Here is a 14,778-nt window from a genome sequence, read left to right as displayed (position 1 = left end):
TATCTTGAAAAGAACCAAGAAATTTAGAATTTCTTTCTTAGAATATTTCTTTATTATTTAATTGGCAAAAGTGGGAAGAACTACAACTCCCAGCATGCATCACTGTAATTCTGCACAACCATTAGAATGGTCCGCCAGACAAAAACAGAAAACTTAACAAACTGTAAAGCTTTATTTATGGCGGAATGCTATTGAATGTCCCCCTTAAATATTGTACACAATTTTACCCTGATATAATATATTTCAAGACGCACAAACGTGTAAACCCTTCATAGAACTCGTATACAAGACATGTTATTCCTGGTTCTGTTTTCCCGGGGTTTGTTGATAGTGAAACACACGCACTGAGAATCAAGACCCAACGTTGTCGGTCTATTTCGTGTGCTTTTTTAAATCGGATTGCTCCTACTATTGACTGTTGTATGAACACAAATGAGTTGCACAGGAGACAGCGCCACTGTCGCGCGTACCAAACGAAAAGTCGCGTACATTTACAGCCCGGAGTACATAGAAACATGCGATTCTTTATCCAAAGTGCCCAAACGGGTAAGTTGAATCTGGTAGTATCACTTTATAACGATACATTTCTGCAAAAAAAACCGGATAAACCTCTAAGGACCATCAAATGTCGTGTAAAACGAGATTATAAACCAAATAAGCCTACATTACAATTGTGTACATATATATGCAAATCTTTCTAGATTTGTTTTGCCTGTCTCTACATATATGCTCATTTTTTCTATTGCATTTATTTTGTCTTCTTTTTGCCATATATATTTTATACATCTCGAGAAGAGCAATTACATTAGTAACTGAAGCAGTGACAGAAACTATATATCACCCGGGATCAATACCTAATTAATAAACGGAATATATGAAAACAACAATGATTTTTTTGTTTTCTTTGCGCAGGCGAGCATGGTGCACTCTCTGATAGAGGCATATGATCTCCTCGACGACATGAGGTAAGTGGTGGTTTAAGAGCCACTTTGACCCCAACACTGTCCGAAGATGCAGTGTTTGCACATACATTCATCTTTAAACCAACAATATAGTGTCTCACTCGCTTTAATAAAATAGTTAGGTGTTTACACTAGGTGTTTGTTTCAAGTAGTGTAATGAAAAGCCTGAATAGGGCGACCCCACAACTCACCCAAACAAAGCTGGATGTGTGGATGTACACAAGCGCCTATCAAGTAGTTTACTATTTCCCATATTTAGTAGTTGCATACAGGCCTGCATTAACCTGCCATTGGGCCCTGGGGCTGAGAGGTGTCCTAGGCCCCCTGAGAGGGGTTCCTACAATGAAAATGTAAATTATTTTTCGACATTTTAGCCGTTGTCGGGGGGGGGGGGGGGGGGGGGGGGGGGGGGGGTTAGACGACTGTGGCTGTGGTGTGTCAAGTGGCCACTGGGCCCCTGTACGTTCTTCCTTCCTGAAATATAAAACAGTGTGTTGTCTAATTACTGATGAAGGAACTGTCCACCGTGTCTCTGCAGTGTGGTGAAACCCCGCATGGCCACCATCCAGGAGATGGCCCAGTTCCACACGGACGCCTACCTGGAGCACCTGCACAAGATCAGCCAGGACGGGGACAACGACGACCCCCAGTCCGGGGACTATGGCCTGGGTAGGAACCGTGTGTGTGTGGGGAGGTGTGGGTCTGTGTCAGACAGACAGACAGACAGACAGACAGACAGACGCAGTATGTCTTTGAGTGTGTTTTGTTGGGAGGCAGGGTTTAGCTGTCTGTTTTTAAAAGTGCAACTTTTGCACGTTCCATTGTTTCATGTCTTACTTGTGGTTAGGTTCTGGGTTCAAATCCCCAAGGTCTGCAGCCTATCTCTGTAGGTATCCTTGAGCAGCATGACCACTAAGCCCTACCAGCTTCTTAATGACATGTATCTGAATTTACAGTATGTCAGTTTGGATTAAAGAGTATCTATAAAAATATGCAAGAAGTCAAAGACGTCCACAACAGACAAGAAGACGAGGAAACATATGCGGAAAACAACAACGATGTTGATTGGTTGTTGTAGAAAAACGCTTTTAACAGCGTAATAAACACAGAAAATAAATCTATTATGCTAGGGCCGTGTAGGTACTTCATCAAAATCAAGTGTGATTTGGCCACTAGAGGGCGACAAGACACTACTCTTGTCGCCCCACTCGAACTACTCTAACTAGTCTACTCTAGCTAGATACTTAAATAGGTAAACATAATAATCTCTTAATTTAGTACCTTAGCTGTTGACACTTGGTGGTCACGAAATTGACCATACCAAAAACTACCTGAACAAAGCCAGTGTTAATCCTACAATCAACCACTTCCAGATGTAATACATGCATTAATAATTATAATAATTTCCAATTCTCAAATTTTCTGCATGGACAAATTCAACCAAACTAATTGCCCCACGCTTATCTCAGGAGCCTCGACCATCCTGCCTGTCATCCCATGCCCCCCCGTCTCTGTTCTCTCGACCCTGCCCTTCCTCCTCCATTCATCCCTCGCTCTCTTCCTCCCTTTGTTGTGTTTCTTCCACACAGCACGGCCTGTCCATCCTTCCTTCCTGTCTCCACCACGCTCTGTCATCGTTTGTCTCGGTCCCGTGTGTCCACTGTGCTTATCTGCCTTTCTCTCGGTTATCACAGGGTCTGTAATCAAGCACACATTGTGTTCTTTCCCTCTCCGTTTCACTCTTGTTTTTCCGCGAGCGGCGAGGCCTCAGGGGTTATTCACAAAGGCGGGACTGTGATTGGAAACATGGCTCAGACAAATAAAGTTGACTTGGAAGTAATTATAGAAGCAAGAAGGCTGTCTCACTCCATCTTTAAAACAAAAACACTAACCACACTCCCCTCTCCCCCCTCCTCCCTCCGTCTCTCTCCCTCTCCCCCTTCTCCCTCCGTCTCTCTCCCTCTCTCTCCCTCTCCTCCCTTCTCCCTCCGTCTCTCTCCCTCTCTCTCCCTCTCCTCCCTTCTCCCTCCGTCTCTCTCCCTCTCTCTCCCTCTCCTCCCTTCTCCCTCCGTCTCTCTCCCTCTCTCTCCCCTCTCCCGTCCATACTCTCCCCCACCCTCCTCCCTGCCCCCATTCCTTAACCCCCACCCTTCCCTTCCTCCCTCCCTCCTCCTCTCCCATCTCCCCCTCCTCCAGGTTATGACTGCCCCATCGTGGAGGGGATCTTTGAGTATGCGGCGGCGGTGGGCGGAGCCACGCTGACGGCGGCCCAGTGTCTGCTGGAGCGCCGCTGTGATGTCGCCATCAACTGGGCCGGGGGCTGGCACCACGCCAAGAAGTGGGTGTAGGGCCCCCCATAGGGCCGGAGCTGCACTGTTACAGTATCGCTACGACAAATGTTATCAAGCTTTTCCTCTGCGATGTTGTATCAGTCTTTGATTATCGCTGGCTCCTTCTTTCCTGCCTTGTTAATTTATATGGGAGGGTGTCTCTCTCTCTCTCTCTCTCTCTCTCTCTCTCTCTATATATATATCTGTCTGTCACTATGTCTCTCTCCCTGTATGTCTTTATGTCGCTCTGTCTCTTTGTCTGTATGTCTCTCTCCCTGTGTGTCTTTATGTCTCTCTCCCATTGTGTCATTATGTCTCTCCCTGTGTGTCTCTCTCCCTGTATGTCTCTCTCCCTGTGTGTCTCTCTCCCTGTCTCTCTGTCTCTCTCCCAGGGACGAGGCGTCAGGGTTCTGCTATGTGAACGATGCTGTGCTGGGGATCCTGAAGCTGAGGGAGAAATATGACCGTGTGCTTTATGTAGATGTTGACCTTCACCATGGAGACGGTACGCACTCACTGACTCACAAGCAACAAACAGGATGAATGTATCGATTTTTGATGTTGACAAAAACTAAGATATAAATTCTGAGAAAAGGTCAAATATTAATGTAATTATAAAATGAAAGGTTCTCTCTCTCTCTCTCTCTCTCTCTCTCTCTTCTCATCCCTTTCCCTCTCTCTCTCTCTGTCTGTCTCTCTCCCCAGGTGTGGAGGATGCGTTCAGCTTCACCTCCAAGGTCATGACCGTCTCGCTCCACAAGTTCTCCCCTGGGTTCTTCCCTGGTCAGTGGAGCTGCTCGGTTAAAATTAGATGTATCTTGTTAATCCTCTAGTTGATCCTATAGAGCTGGTTAGTTGCTTGTTCCATAGTTGGTAATGACTATAATTTGATCATACATGGATGGATGTGACAGAGAGATAGTAGATGTGTTTATTTTGTTAAAGGGCCCCTATTTTCTGTGTTTGTGTGTGTGTTTAGGCACGGGGGATGTATGTGATACAGGTCTAGGTAAGGGTCGCTGGCACTCAGTTAACGTTCCTATGGAGGACGGCATCAAAGATGACAAATACTACCAGGTGTTCCTCAGGTACACACATACACACACACACACACACACACACACACACACACACACACACACACACACACACACACGCACACGCACACGCACACGCACACACACGCACGCGCGCGTAGAGACAAACAAACACACACGTATAGACACACAAACACGCACAAGCATACACATACAGATAGAGACATGTACACAGACACACACAGCAACCAGCATCAGATAAAACAAGCACATCCCGCAATAACAAACACCATATTCCCTCTGTACTTCCTGGTTGTCAGGCCACTTCCTTTCTACTTCCTGGTCCTGCGCACACACACACACACACACACACACACACACAAAAGCCTCTTTATTTAATTTTCGATTCAAGTTGAATCCAAACAGATCAGCTGATAACAACCCCCCCTCCCCTTTCCTCCCGGTGGTCCGTCCACTTCCTGTCGGTGTGCAGCGTGATGCAGGAAGTGCGCGCGCTGTTCAACCCGGAGGCGGTGGTGATGCAGCTGGGCGCCGACACCATGGCAGGGGACCCCATGTGCTCCTTCAACATGACCCCCGTGGGCGTGGCCCGCTGCATGCAGCACGTCCTGCAGTGGAGGCTGCCCACCCTGCTGCTGGGGGGAGGTGAGGGGGGGGGAGGAGAGAGAGGGAGGGGGGGAGGAGAGAGGGGGGGGGGGAGGGAGGGGAGAGGAGAGGGAGGGGGGAGGTGAGAGGGGGAGGAGAGAGAGGGAGGGGGGGAGGAGAGAAGGAGGGGGAGAGGGAAGAGGGAGGGATGGGAGAGGGAGGGGGGGAGGTGAGAGGGGGAGGAGGGGGAGGGAGGGGGGAGGAGAGAGGGAGGGAGGGAGGGGTAGAGGGAAGAGGGAGGGATGGGAGAGGGAGGGGGGGAGGTGAGAGGGGGAGGGAGGGGGAGAGGAGAGAGGGAGGGGGGGAGGAGAGAGGGAGGGAGGGAGGGAGGGGGAGAGGGATGGGAGAGGGGGGGGAGGTGAGAGGGGGGGAGGAGGGGAAAGGAGTGATAGGAGAGGGTATGTGTGTGTGTCGGGGAATTTCAGATTTTATTGTTTATTATTGATACAGCGTGTTATCTGCTCTGCTCTGGCAATATGAAAATGCTTTATTGCTATGAGGCCTTTTTCTTTCTATGCCAGTAGAAAGCAATTAGAGAGAGAGAGAGAGAATTCAAACTGTTGAAGCATGGAAAATACCATCTCTGTTGCGATCGCAGGAACACATTGAAATAGTGGTAAGAACATTGATAACAAAACAATATGTGGAAATAAAAGATATTATCATAATATTTGAAAATGGTAAAGATAACATGCCCTTTCCTGAGCCTATCTTCATAATAATAGTGAGAATCAAAGCTAATGGCACTCTGATGGTGTTAAACGGTCATAACACTGATCTGTTGTCTCTCTCTCTCTCTCTACGGGGAGTTCTGGACCTCAGCAGACCATAGTCCCTAATTAAACCGCACAGTGAAGCCATTTTACTAAACTACACCCCTGTCTTTGTCCCGCTATCTGTTTTATTTTGTCTGTCCTCTCTCTCGCTGTGTCTATGTCCCTCTCCCTCACTCTCTCTCCATCCCTGTGTGTCTCTATGTCTCTCTCCCTCACTCTCTCTCTCCCTGTGTGTGTCTCTATGTCTCTCTCCCTCTCTCTCTCTCTCTCCCTGTGTGTGTCTCTATGTCTCTCTCCCTCTCTCTCTCTCTCTCCCTGTGTGTGTCTCTATGTCTCTCTCTCTCTCTCTCTCTCTCTCTCTCTCTCTCTCTCTCTCTCCCTGTGTGTGTCTCTGTCTCTCGCCCTCACTCTCTCTCTCCCTGTGTGTGTCTATGTCTCTCTCCCTGTGTGTGTCTCTATGTCTCTCTCCCTCACTCTCTCTCCCTGTGTGTGTCTCTATGTCTCTCTCCCCCTCTCTCTCTCTCTTCCTGTGTGTGTCTCTATGTCTCTCTCCCTCACTCTCTCTCTCTCCCTGTGTGTGTCTCTGTCTCTCTCCCTCACTCTCTCTCTCCCTGTGTGTGTCTATGTCTCTCTCCCAGGTGGTTATCACCTCGCCAACACTGCTCGATGTTGGACCTTCCTCACGGGGTCTGTCCTAGAGAGAACCCTGTCCTCAGAAATACCAGACCATGAGGTAGACACACACACACACACACACACACACACACACACACACACACACACACACACACACACACACACACACACACACACACACACACACACACAGGAAACACATCATTACTATATATTATTCAGATGCACATACACAATAAAAAATAGATCACGCGCAAACCCACATACAGTAAACAATCAGACAAATGCATTTGCGAGCACACTGATCTACACACACTGTACACTCTTGTGGACACACACACACTCACACACTCACACACACTGGGCCTGTGTTCGGTCTGTGCTGAGTCACTCCATCCAATCAAAGATGGCCGGCGGGTCCTCAATAAGACGTTTGTGCCCAGGTGACTCAGATGTGTGTGTGTGTGTGTGTGTGTGTGTGTGTTTGTGTGTATGTGTGTGTGTTTGGTGTATGTGGGGACTCTCTATCTCTCTCTCACTCCATCGTTCCCTTGTCCTCTCAAGTTCACTAGCCAGTTTCTCTTTCTTTCTTTCTTTCTGGTTATTGCCTCAATTTTTCTCTTGGCCTCTTTCAATGTGCCACTGTCTTCTACACACACACACACACACACACACACACACACACACACACACACACACACACACACACACACACACACAAAGAGTCCCTTTCTCCTGCCACTGATTTTCAGACCTTGTCCTGGCCAAACCTAATGGTGTGTGTGTGTGTATGTGTGTGTGAGATTAAAGGCTCCTCTTGTTTCTGGCAGGGGGATTCTGATGACCCTGTTTGACCTTTGACCTCATTAGGAAGAACTAACTGAAAACACAGTTTAGTCCCCAGCAAGCAGCTGCTGCACAGGACACACACACACTCAAACACATGGCCACACATATGGCCACACACACACCCGCACCCAGACGCACGTCTTAACATGTCTTCTGTCTGGACACGTATATTCATGTCGGCATTTTCACTTTAGCCTTAGCCTGGTCATGTTCAAGATCTCAGTGTGTTCATCACAATCTGACCAAATAGTTTCTCTGACCCCAAAGTGATCTGGACTCACTACTTTCAACTTAAATGTGAAGATGATTGTTCTCTCCAAAAAATACTCAGATACTTAAGGTTTTCCCATGCTCTCTTTTGTGTGTGTGCGCGCGTGTGTGTGTGTGTGTGTGTGTGTGTGTGTATGCATGCCCACTGTGTTAGATAAGAGGGGCATTTATCCATGATGACCAAGCAAGCCGGAGTTGTAATGGCGAGGAACAAATACTACCTTTGTACTGTGTGTGTGCGTCTTTGGAGACATAGACTCTGCCTTTGTGTACCTGTGTGTGTGAGTGATTGGGAAGTTGTGTGTGTGAGTGTGTGCGGCCCATCGCTAGTGTGAATCTACCAGAACCCACGCACGCACACAATGCTCTGAGAGTTATAGCTACAGCCATAAAAATAGCATTCCCAAAAACGCAACCGCAGGGGTCAAAAGTCATTAGCGTGGCACGCTAATCCCGGACCGCGGTGACCATTCAAAACAAACCAGAGTCTCGGCCAATCAGAGGGACTCAAAACAGATCCACTCAAAACAAGGGTTCCCCCCCGGCCTGCGAAGGAAACCGCCAAGTAATTAACCTGTCGAATATTACCTTGAATTGTCTGTCAGTGGTTAGCGTCTCCCCATTGACCTCCCATTGTTCAGCTAGCGCCCACAGCTCCTCCGAATGGGGAGCTGGTAGCTAGCTCCGCAAGCTATGTTTAGCAGCCCAGGGCAAAAGGTTGACGAGAGGAGATTGGCATCAGAGGTTTATGCTTATTCACGAGAGAAAAGGCTCTTGTGTTCTGTCTTTCTCTGGATGATGCTGTTTGTGCTTCTACCTGGAAATGGCACAATGGTGCGTTTGTTTTTTTTTGAACAAATTATCGTTTTGTTTTTCTGTTCTTTCTATGGACGTCTATTGGGTGACTGATTATCATGTGCTGTTGAACTTTCTCTTGTCTCTTTCTCCCTCCCGCTCCTTTTCCTCTCCCACCTCCCTTACTCCCTCTCTCTTATGCTCACTCTCTGATTAACTTCCTAACCTGCTCTCTCTCTCTCTTTAACTTCTCTCGCTTACTGTCAGCCCTCCCTCCCTCCCTCCCTCCCTCTCTCTGACATCTCCCCCGTTCGCTCTCGCTCTCTATAACATCTCGCTCTTTCTCTCAGCCATCGCTCTCTCTCTCTCTCCTCTCTCTTGTTGGACAATTCTTCCAGTTGTTTGGCTAGTGAAGTCAGTCTTGGAGTTAACCTGAGGGTCACAGACCCACAGGAAGAAGCAAGGGCATTTCTGGCCGCAGATTGGCATAGAAAAAGAGGTGGAGGGTGGGGGGGTGTGGTGGTTACTCTGCTTCCACCTTCCTCTTTCCTGTCTGCAGCCACTTCCTGCCTAGCTCCCGGCTGTCGTCACAAACGTGTTGGCTCTCACACACACTCTCTCACAACACACTCAATCACTGTAAAGATCTCTCGGGAAAAGTGTATTTCTCCCTCTTTGGATCTCTCTCTCTACCAACCACTCTCTCTAGATATCTATTTCTCCCTCCACCAATCGCCCTCGCTCTCGCTCACACACTTTGACAATGCACCAGATTTTTCCTTTTCCGTTTTTTTGTTTTTTCAGATTGTCGCAAAAAGGCGCGACTGACAAAAACAGCTATTGATGAGGTCAGATATGTGTGATAAGCACGTTGGCAACACGCCTCGCACTGGCCTCAGTTCAATTCTCACGTGCAATCCTACATGTCAATCCCACTGTCCCGTCTCTCGGTCCGCCAAGCCACAACAATGGTCTGAAGATATATACACAACAAAGGAATGGTTGAGTTGCTAATGGCTTTCATCGAAAGTGGTTTACAGTGAATTCGTCATTAAGGAGCAGGTAGGGTTAAGGGGGCGACTCTCTCTAGGATGCCTACGGGTAGACTGTGGGTTTTAGGGATCGAACCCAACCTACATGTCTCCTTGTTTCTCCCTGGTCTTAAACATACAAACAAAACATTACTACAATCATAACTACAAGTATAGAGGAAAAAACAAATAGTGTCACAGCTGAACTTCTCCCCTCTCTCTTGCTTGGTCCCTTGACTTCCTGTCCTGTCAGGAAGTGGTTAGGATGTGTTTTTGGGGTCGCCCAGCCGTCTTCTGTCCTCATTGGAGACGTTGGTTCCAGACTGTGCCTGCTTGTTTGTTTTTACCCAGATTCCTCTCTGGCTCTCAGTGGTCTTTGTAGCTGGAGTTTGTTGGTTTTCTTTAGTCCTGAATATGTCAGGAAAATAAATAGTTTCACACGCACACACTTATACAGTACAGAGTCACTCACTTTTACAAACACTTAAACCAACTAATTTGTTCACATATTGTCTCACTCAGATACTAATATCACACACAGATGGTCAGTCACACGCACACACACAGACACACACAGTTTTTCTCTTCTTCCTTCAGAACTGCGATCGTCCAACAGTCAGAGGTGATAGTGTCTATGTGTGTGTCTATGTGCGTGTGTCTTGTGTTTTCCGGACAGTGTGAGGTTTATAAAGAGCATGGGGTTCATTGGAAGTGTGTGTGTGTGTGTATGTGAGCGTCCTGTAGTGTGTTTAGTAACCATCTCCTCTGTTTTATTTTGACTCAGAGGTAAAACACAGGCTCATGGGGGCTAATTGGAAACAGACAAACACACACGCTCAAACACACACACACATGGGTGTGTGCACATACCCTCTACACACAACCTAGTCTTTCAGCATGTGTACATGGGTTCACACAAACACACATGCAAACCCCAGGAATAGAAAAAAACGAAGGGAATTATGTATGGTACAAGGGGAACACGACTGAAGTCTGCCGGAGTGCCTTTAGTGACGGCAGCGTCGTGGGCGTGCGCGTGTCTGTTTACTGCAGATTTTGAAACCTGTTTTAGGCTGTTACTGACTCACTGTTTGTCTGTTTTATTTGTTTATTTGGAATCTGTCCACTAGGGCTGCTCGGTTATGGAAAAAATCATAATCACGATTATTTTGGTCAATATTGAAATCACGATTATTCAAACGATTATTTTTGAGTTCTAAAACATGATGTATTTATTAAGCATGTCTCTCTCAAAAACACTTTGTAACTGAGAACTTTGAAATTTCGCCTTAAAAAAATACACAAAATGGTCAAAAAGAAAATGTTCAAATGTAAAATAATGTACAGATATGTATCCAGCTGTTCAGCTGTGGCACTTTCAATAAAACATAAAAATATTTGTTTTTTGAGCGTTTGACGCTGAAATCGAAATCGAGAACGAAATTCAATTAATTGCCCAGCCCTACTGTCCACTGTAAAAAAAAATAAATGCTGAAGTTCGTTTGACGTTCGTGACTTTGTGTTGAGGCTTTATTTTGTGACATCACTAAAGGTGGGCGGGTCAAACCCGATGCATGGAGGTCTGGCGGCATAACCCCTCCCCACCACTTGTGATGTCACAAAGGGAAATATTTTTATTGGATATTCTCCAAATCAATAAATATTCAATATGGGTTCATCTGGTTCCGATTGTAACATTGTGTGTGTGTGTGTGTGTGTGTGTGTGTGTGTGTGTGCTGGTGAGAGCAGTTCTTCACAGAGTACGGTCCAGACTACACGCTGGAGATCTGTCCAAGCTGTAGACCAGACCGCAATGACAGCAAGCACCTGGACCACGTCATCACCACCATCAAGGGTAGGTGTGTGTGTGTCAGTGTGTGTGTGTGTGTGTGTCTGCGTCAGTGTATGGGTGTGGGTTTTTGTCAGTGTGTGTGTGCGCATGTCCTCCATGTAGTCTCTGACCCCTTCCTCACACAATCACCATGATCTTCCTCACTCCTCCTCTTCCTCGTGTCTTGATCTGAGCTGTGGTTTGGTGGTTTGTAGTCTGTCTCTTTCTGTACATTTCCCCTGTGTGTGTGTGTGTGTGTGTGTGTGTGTGTGTGTGTCGCCGTGGGCCCTCAGAGTTGAGTATGGTTATGATACGGGTCCCCTAACAACATTTTGATGTCTGCAGTCTTGTGGTTTCGCTGTCTCTCCTGAGTTGTCTACACTGTGTCTGTGTTTGTACACATAGTGCTGACGTGTGTGTGTGTGACCTCTAAAAGGAGTAAAAAATATGCAAACTTGAATCAAAACAATAAACCCACAATACAATCACTTCAGAATGGCAGTGGCATCGACCAGGGAGAGAGAGAGAGACACACACACACACACACTGGGATGGGACATTGAAGAGAAGCAGGGAGCGGTCTGAGGCTGAAACGGGCCATAGACTGGGACGTCGTTTTCTTCTTCTGAGATGTTTACATCCCCCCCGGTTGCGGGTCTCGCACGCATTACACGTCATCAGAGCATCACACCCTGTCCCACCAGGCCGGGCTGGAGGCCACGACGTCCCACTCGGCTCTGTCGGAAGCCCGGCTGCCTGCTGTAAGGCGGCCGTGCTCCCGGTTGGTACGTCTTACATGGTAGACGAGGCGGAACGCCGTTAGCTCCGTTAGCGCCGTTAGCGGTGTGAACAGGGCTATTGACAGGCAGGGAGCAAGAGCGAGGGAGAGACACTGGCCAGCAGAGAGGGAGAGTGGGCCCAAAACAGAGGATGGAGGGCAGCAATAATGAGGAACAGATGGAGAGAAGGGATTAGAGGAGAGATTAAATAGTATCTGATGGTGCCAGTGACAGCAGTACAATAGGCAGACAACAGGAAGACCTCCCTTGCCCTGACAATGCCATAGCAACCTTAGAGGCACGCACACACACCAACGAGACAGTAACCACACACCCACAAGACAGTACGCACACACATTTGGTGTGCAGAATGTATGTGGTGTTTGTTGTTTAAAATGCGCATGTCATTTACTTATTTGCATATTTTGTGTCGCACCCGAGACGGATTTGGTTTTTGCATATTTATTTGCATGATTGCGATCACGTCTGTTGGTATGGACCTGATTGTGTGTCTGTATGTGTGTTTCTGTGTGTGTGTTAGTATGTGTGTCTTTCATTATGAGTTTGACTTCCTCCAACTTTTATTTAGTTTTTAAATGATTCCTTTAACCTCTGTCTCTGTCTCTGTCTCTGTCTCTCTCTCTCTTTCTCTCTCTGTCTGTCATACGTTTACAGGGAATCTGAAGAATGTGGTTTAGAAGCCGACCGGCCCCTCACACACACACACACGCACACGCACACACACACACACACACACACACACACACACACACACACACACACACACACACACTGCCTGATGTTTCCAGGTTTGCATGCACGTCTGCTTTAATGAAGACAACATGGAGAGAGGGCGAGAGAGAGACCTAGACTGGGAGGGAGGGAGGGAGGGAGGGAAAGTTAACAGCGGAGGGAGAGAGAGAAGGAGACAGAGAGAATGGGGAGAAGAAAGGAGGGGAAAGAGAGGGAATAAGACACAAAGATGGGGGGGTTGGAACACATTAGTAGAGATTTTCCAGGAAAAACACTTTTAATGGAGGGGGGGAGGGTAGAGGGATGGGGGGATTGTGTGGTTGCCTCACTGCGTTGACTGTTTTAATCCGGTTTTTAAGGCTTTCGTGCATATGTGGAAGTACATACGTCCACACTCGTGTGTGTTTGAATTTGTCCCTAAGGACGTTTGTGTCCCCACAAGGGATACCTTTGGGACCTTTTGTGTGTGTGTGTGCTCAGCATGTGTATTCCCTGCAAGGTTCCCAGCCTCATCGAGACTCAAGAGGCTGTTGACCACGTTAACAGTTTGCATAACCTCAACATTTTGTATAAAATAGAAAACCAGATGGGTGAGGTGTTGAGTTCGGTGTCTCTGTTGTCTTCGCTTTGACCCCCCCAGTGGGGACATGAGAGAGTCCTGCTACAATACGGACCGTGGAGCCTGCGGTTCCTCTCCCTGTCTTTCTCACTCCCTCTAAAACAGAGTCAATTCCACATACTAGCATTTCTTTTTCTGTCACGCTGCGCGACCGTGGTCGTTGTGTCCATATTTCATATCACATATTGTGATTGTGTTGTCATGGAAATAAGATTAAGAGGAGCCTTGTGTTGGTTGACCACCAGCCATTCACATCAGATCGTATAAAAACAGACTTCGTTCAGTCAGCAGATCTGGTCACGGCATTAAAGTGGAAAGGGTTTAGTTCGGAATTTAATTTTAAAATGTAGAATTCTTATAAAAAAAAAAAACTTTTTTGAAACCGTTTGGTTATTTTCCCTTCGAAACACTGCTAGGCCCTAAATACACTTCTATTCACAAACACACACAATCATACAAAAGAATGACAAAGTGATCGGCAGTGAACAAATATTTTGGATGTGGAGCGGTGTGGGATTGGGAGTACTGAAAGCAGAAGAGGACCGCGGGAACGGAGCCAGCCTTCTGAGCCGGCCTATTCGGTGAAAGCATTCTGGACATGACGAGGATACTCCCTGATACGTTGGGAACATTTCTTGTTTACCTTTTTCCGGTCCCAATATTAGGTTACTTTTTTATCTGTATTTGTGAAGCTGCTTTTAAAATGTCAGTTTTTTTCCTTTTTATGTAAGTCACTCCTTTAATAAAATAAAACGACAAAACTATCTTCAGTGAAGCATTTTGTTGTGTTTTTAACGGTTCTTTGCGTTTGAATATTACTTTTTATGGGTTGTTTGAGAGAGGAACCACCGCTTCTCGTTGGGATTTAAAAGATGTGAATTTGCACTTCTGTGGAGTGTTTTTATGGACAGGAAATTCACTACAAATGTAACAGGCATGTGTTCAACAGGAGTTTGTGCGTGAGAGACAGAAAGAGAGAGAGGGAGTATGTGCGTGTGTGTGCGTGTGTGCGTGCGTGTGTGTGTGTGTGTGTGAGAGAGAGGATACCCTGTGATCTTTATATACACTAGTGCGGTCAGGTCGGGCGGTGTGGGCCAACGCAGCCGAAACAAACGAAAGCCATTAGATCATTTACGAGCTCGGAAAGAAAGCAGCGCCTATTTGAAACTCGATCTCGTAAAAAAAAAAATGTAAGGGGGGAGCCGGTGGTGGAAGGGATACACGGTCCACACAAGTACTGGTCGTTAAAGAAATATCAAGAAAAGCGTGAGAGGAGATGCTCGTGTTTATCACTTTCCTCGCCGCTCGGTCGAATTGGATAAACGGCGGCCTGGCCACGAGGGACCAGTGATGCCAGATTGTGCCATTTTTCCCGCCCAATCTGACAACGCTGGCTGCAGCCAATGTTGCCAGATTGGGCGGGAAATATGGCCCAATCTGGCAA

General features: G+C 47.1%; 1 protein-coding gene across 1 annotated transcript; it reads left to right on the top strand.

The window, feature by feature from the left end:
- The first annotated feature begins 358 nt into the window (after window positions 1–358).
- On the top strand, window positions 359–12,832 carry hdac8 (histone deacetylase 8). The gene is made up of 11 exons (XM_079757889.1): window positions 359–546; window positions 913–965; window positions 1,501–1,631; window positions 3,159–3,300; window positions 3,685–3,797; window positions 3,998–4,075; window positions 4,272–4,380; window positions 4,823–4,995; window positions 6,410–6,504; window positions 11,102–11,207; window positions 12,638–12,832. The coding sequence occupies exons 1-11, from the start codon at window positions 433–435 to the stop codon at window positions 12,658–12,660; spliced, it is 1,137 nt and encodes a 378-aa protein (XP_079614015.1). The 5' UTR covers window positions 359–432; the 3' UTR covers window positions 12,661–12,832.
- Window positions 12,833–14,778: the final 1,946 nt, after the last annotated feature.

Source organism: Pollachius pollachius (genome assembly GCF_949987615.1).
Source record: "Pollachius pollachius genome assembly, chromosome: 20".
Lineage (NCBI taxonomy): Eukaryota > Metazoa > Chordata > Actinopteri > Gadiformes > Gadidae > Pollachius > Pollachius pollachius.
This window is presented reverse-complemented; position numbering and strand designations above follow the sequence as displayed.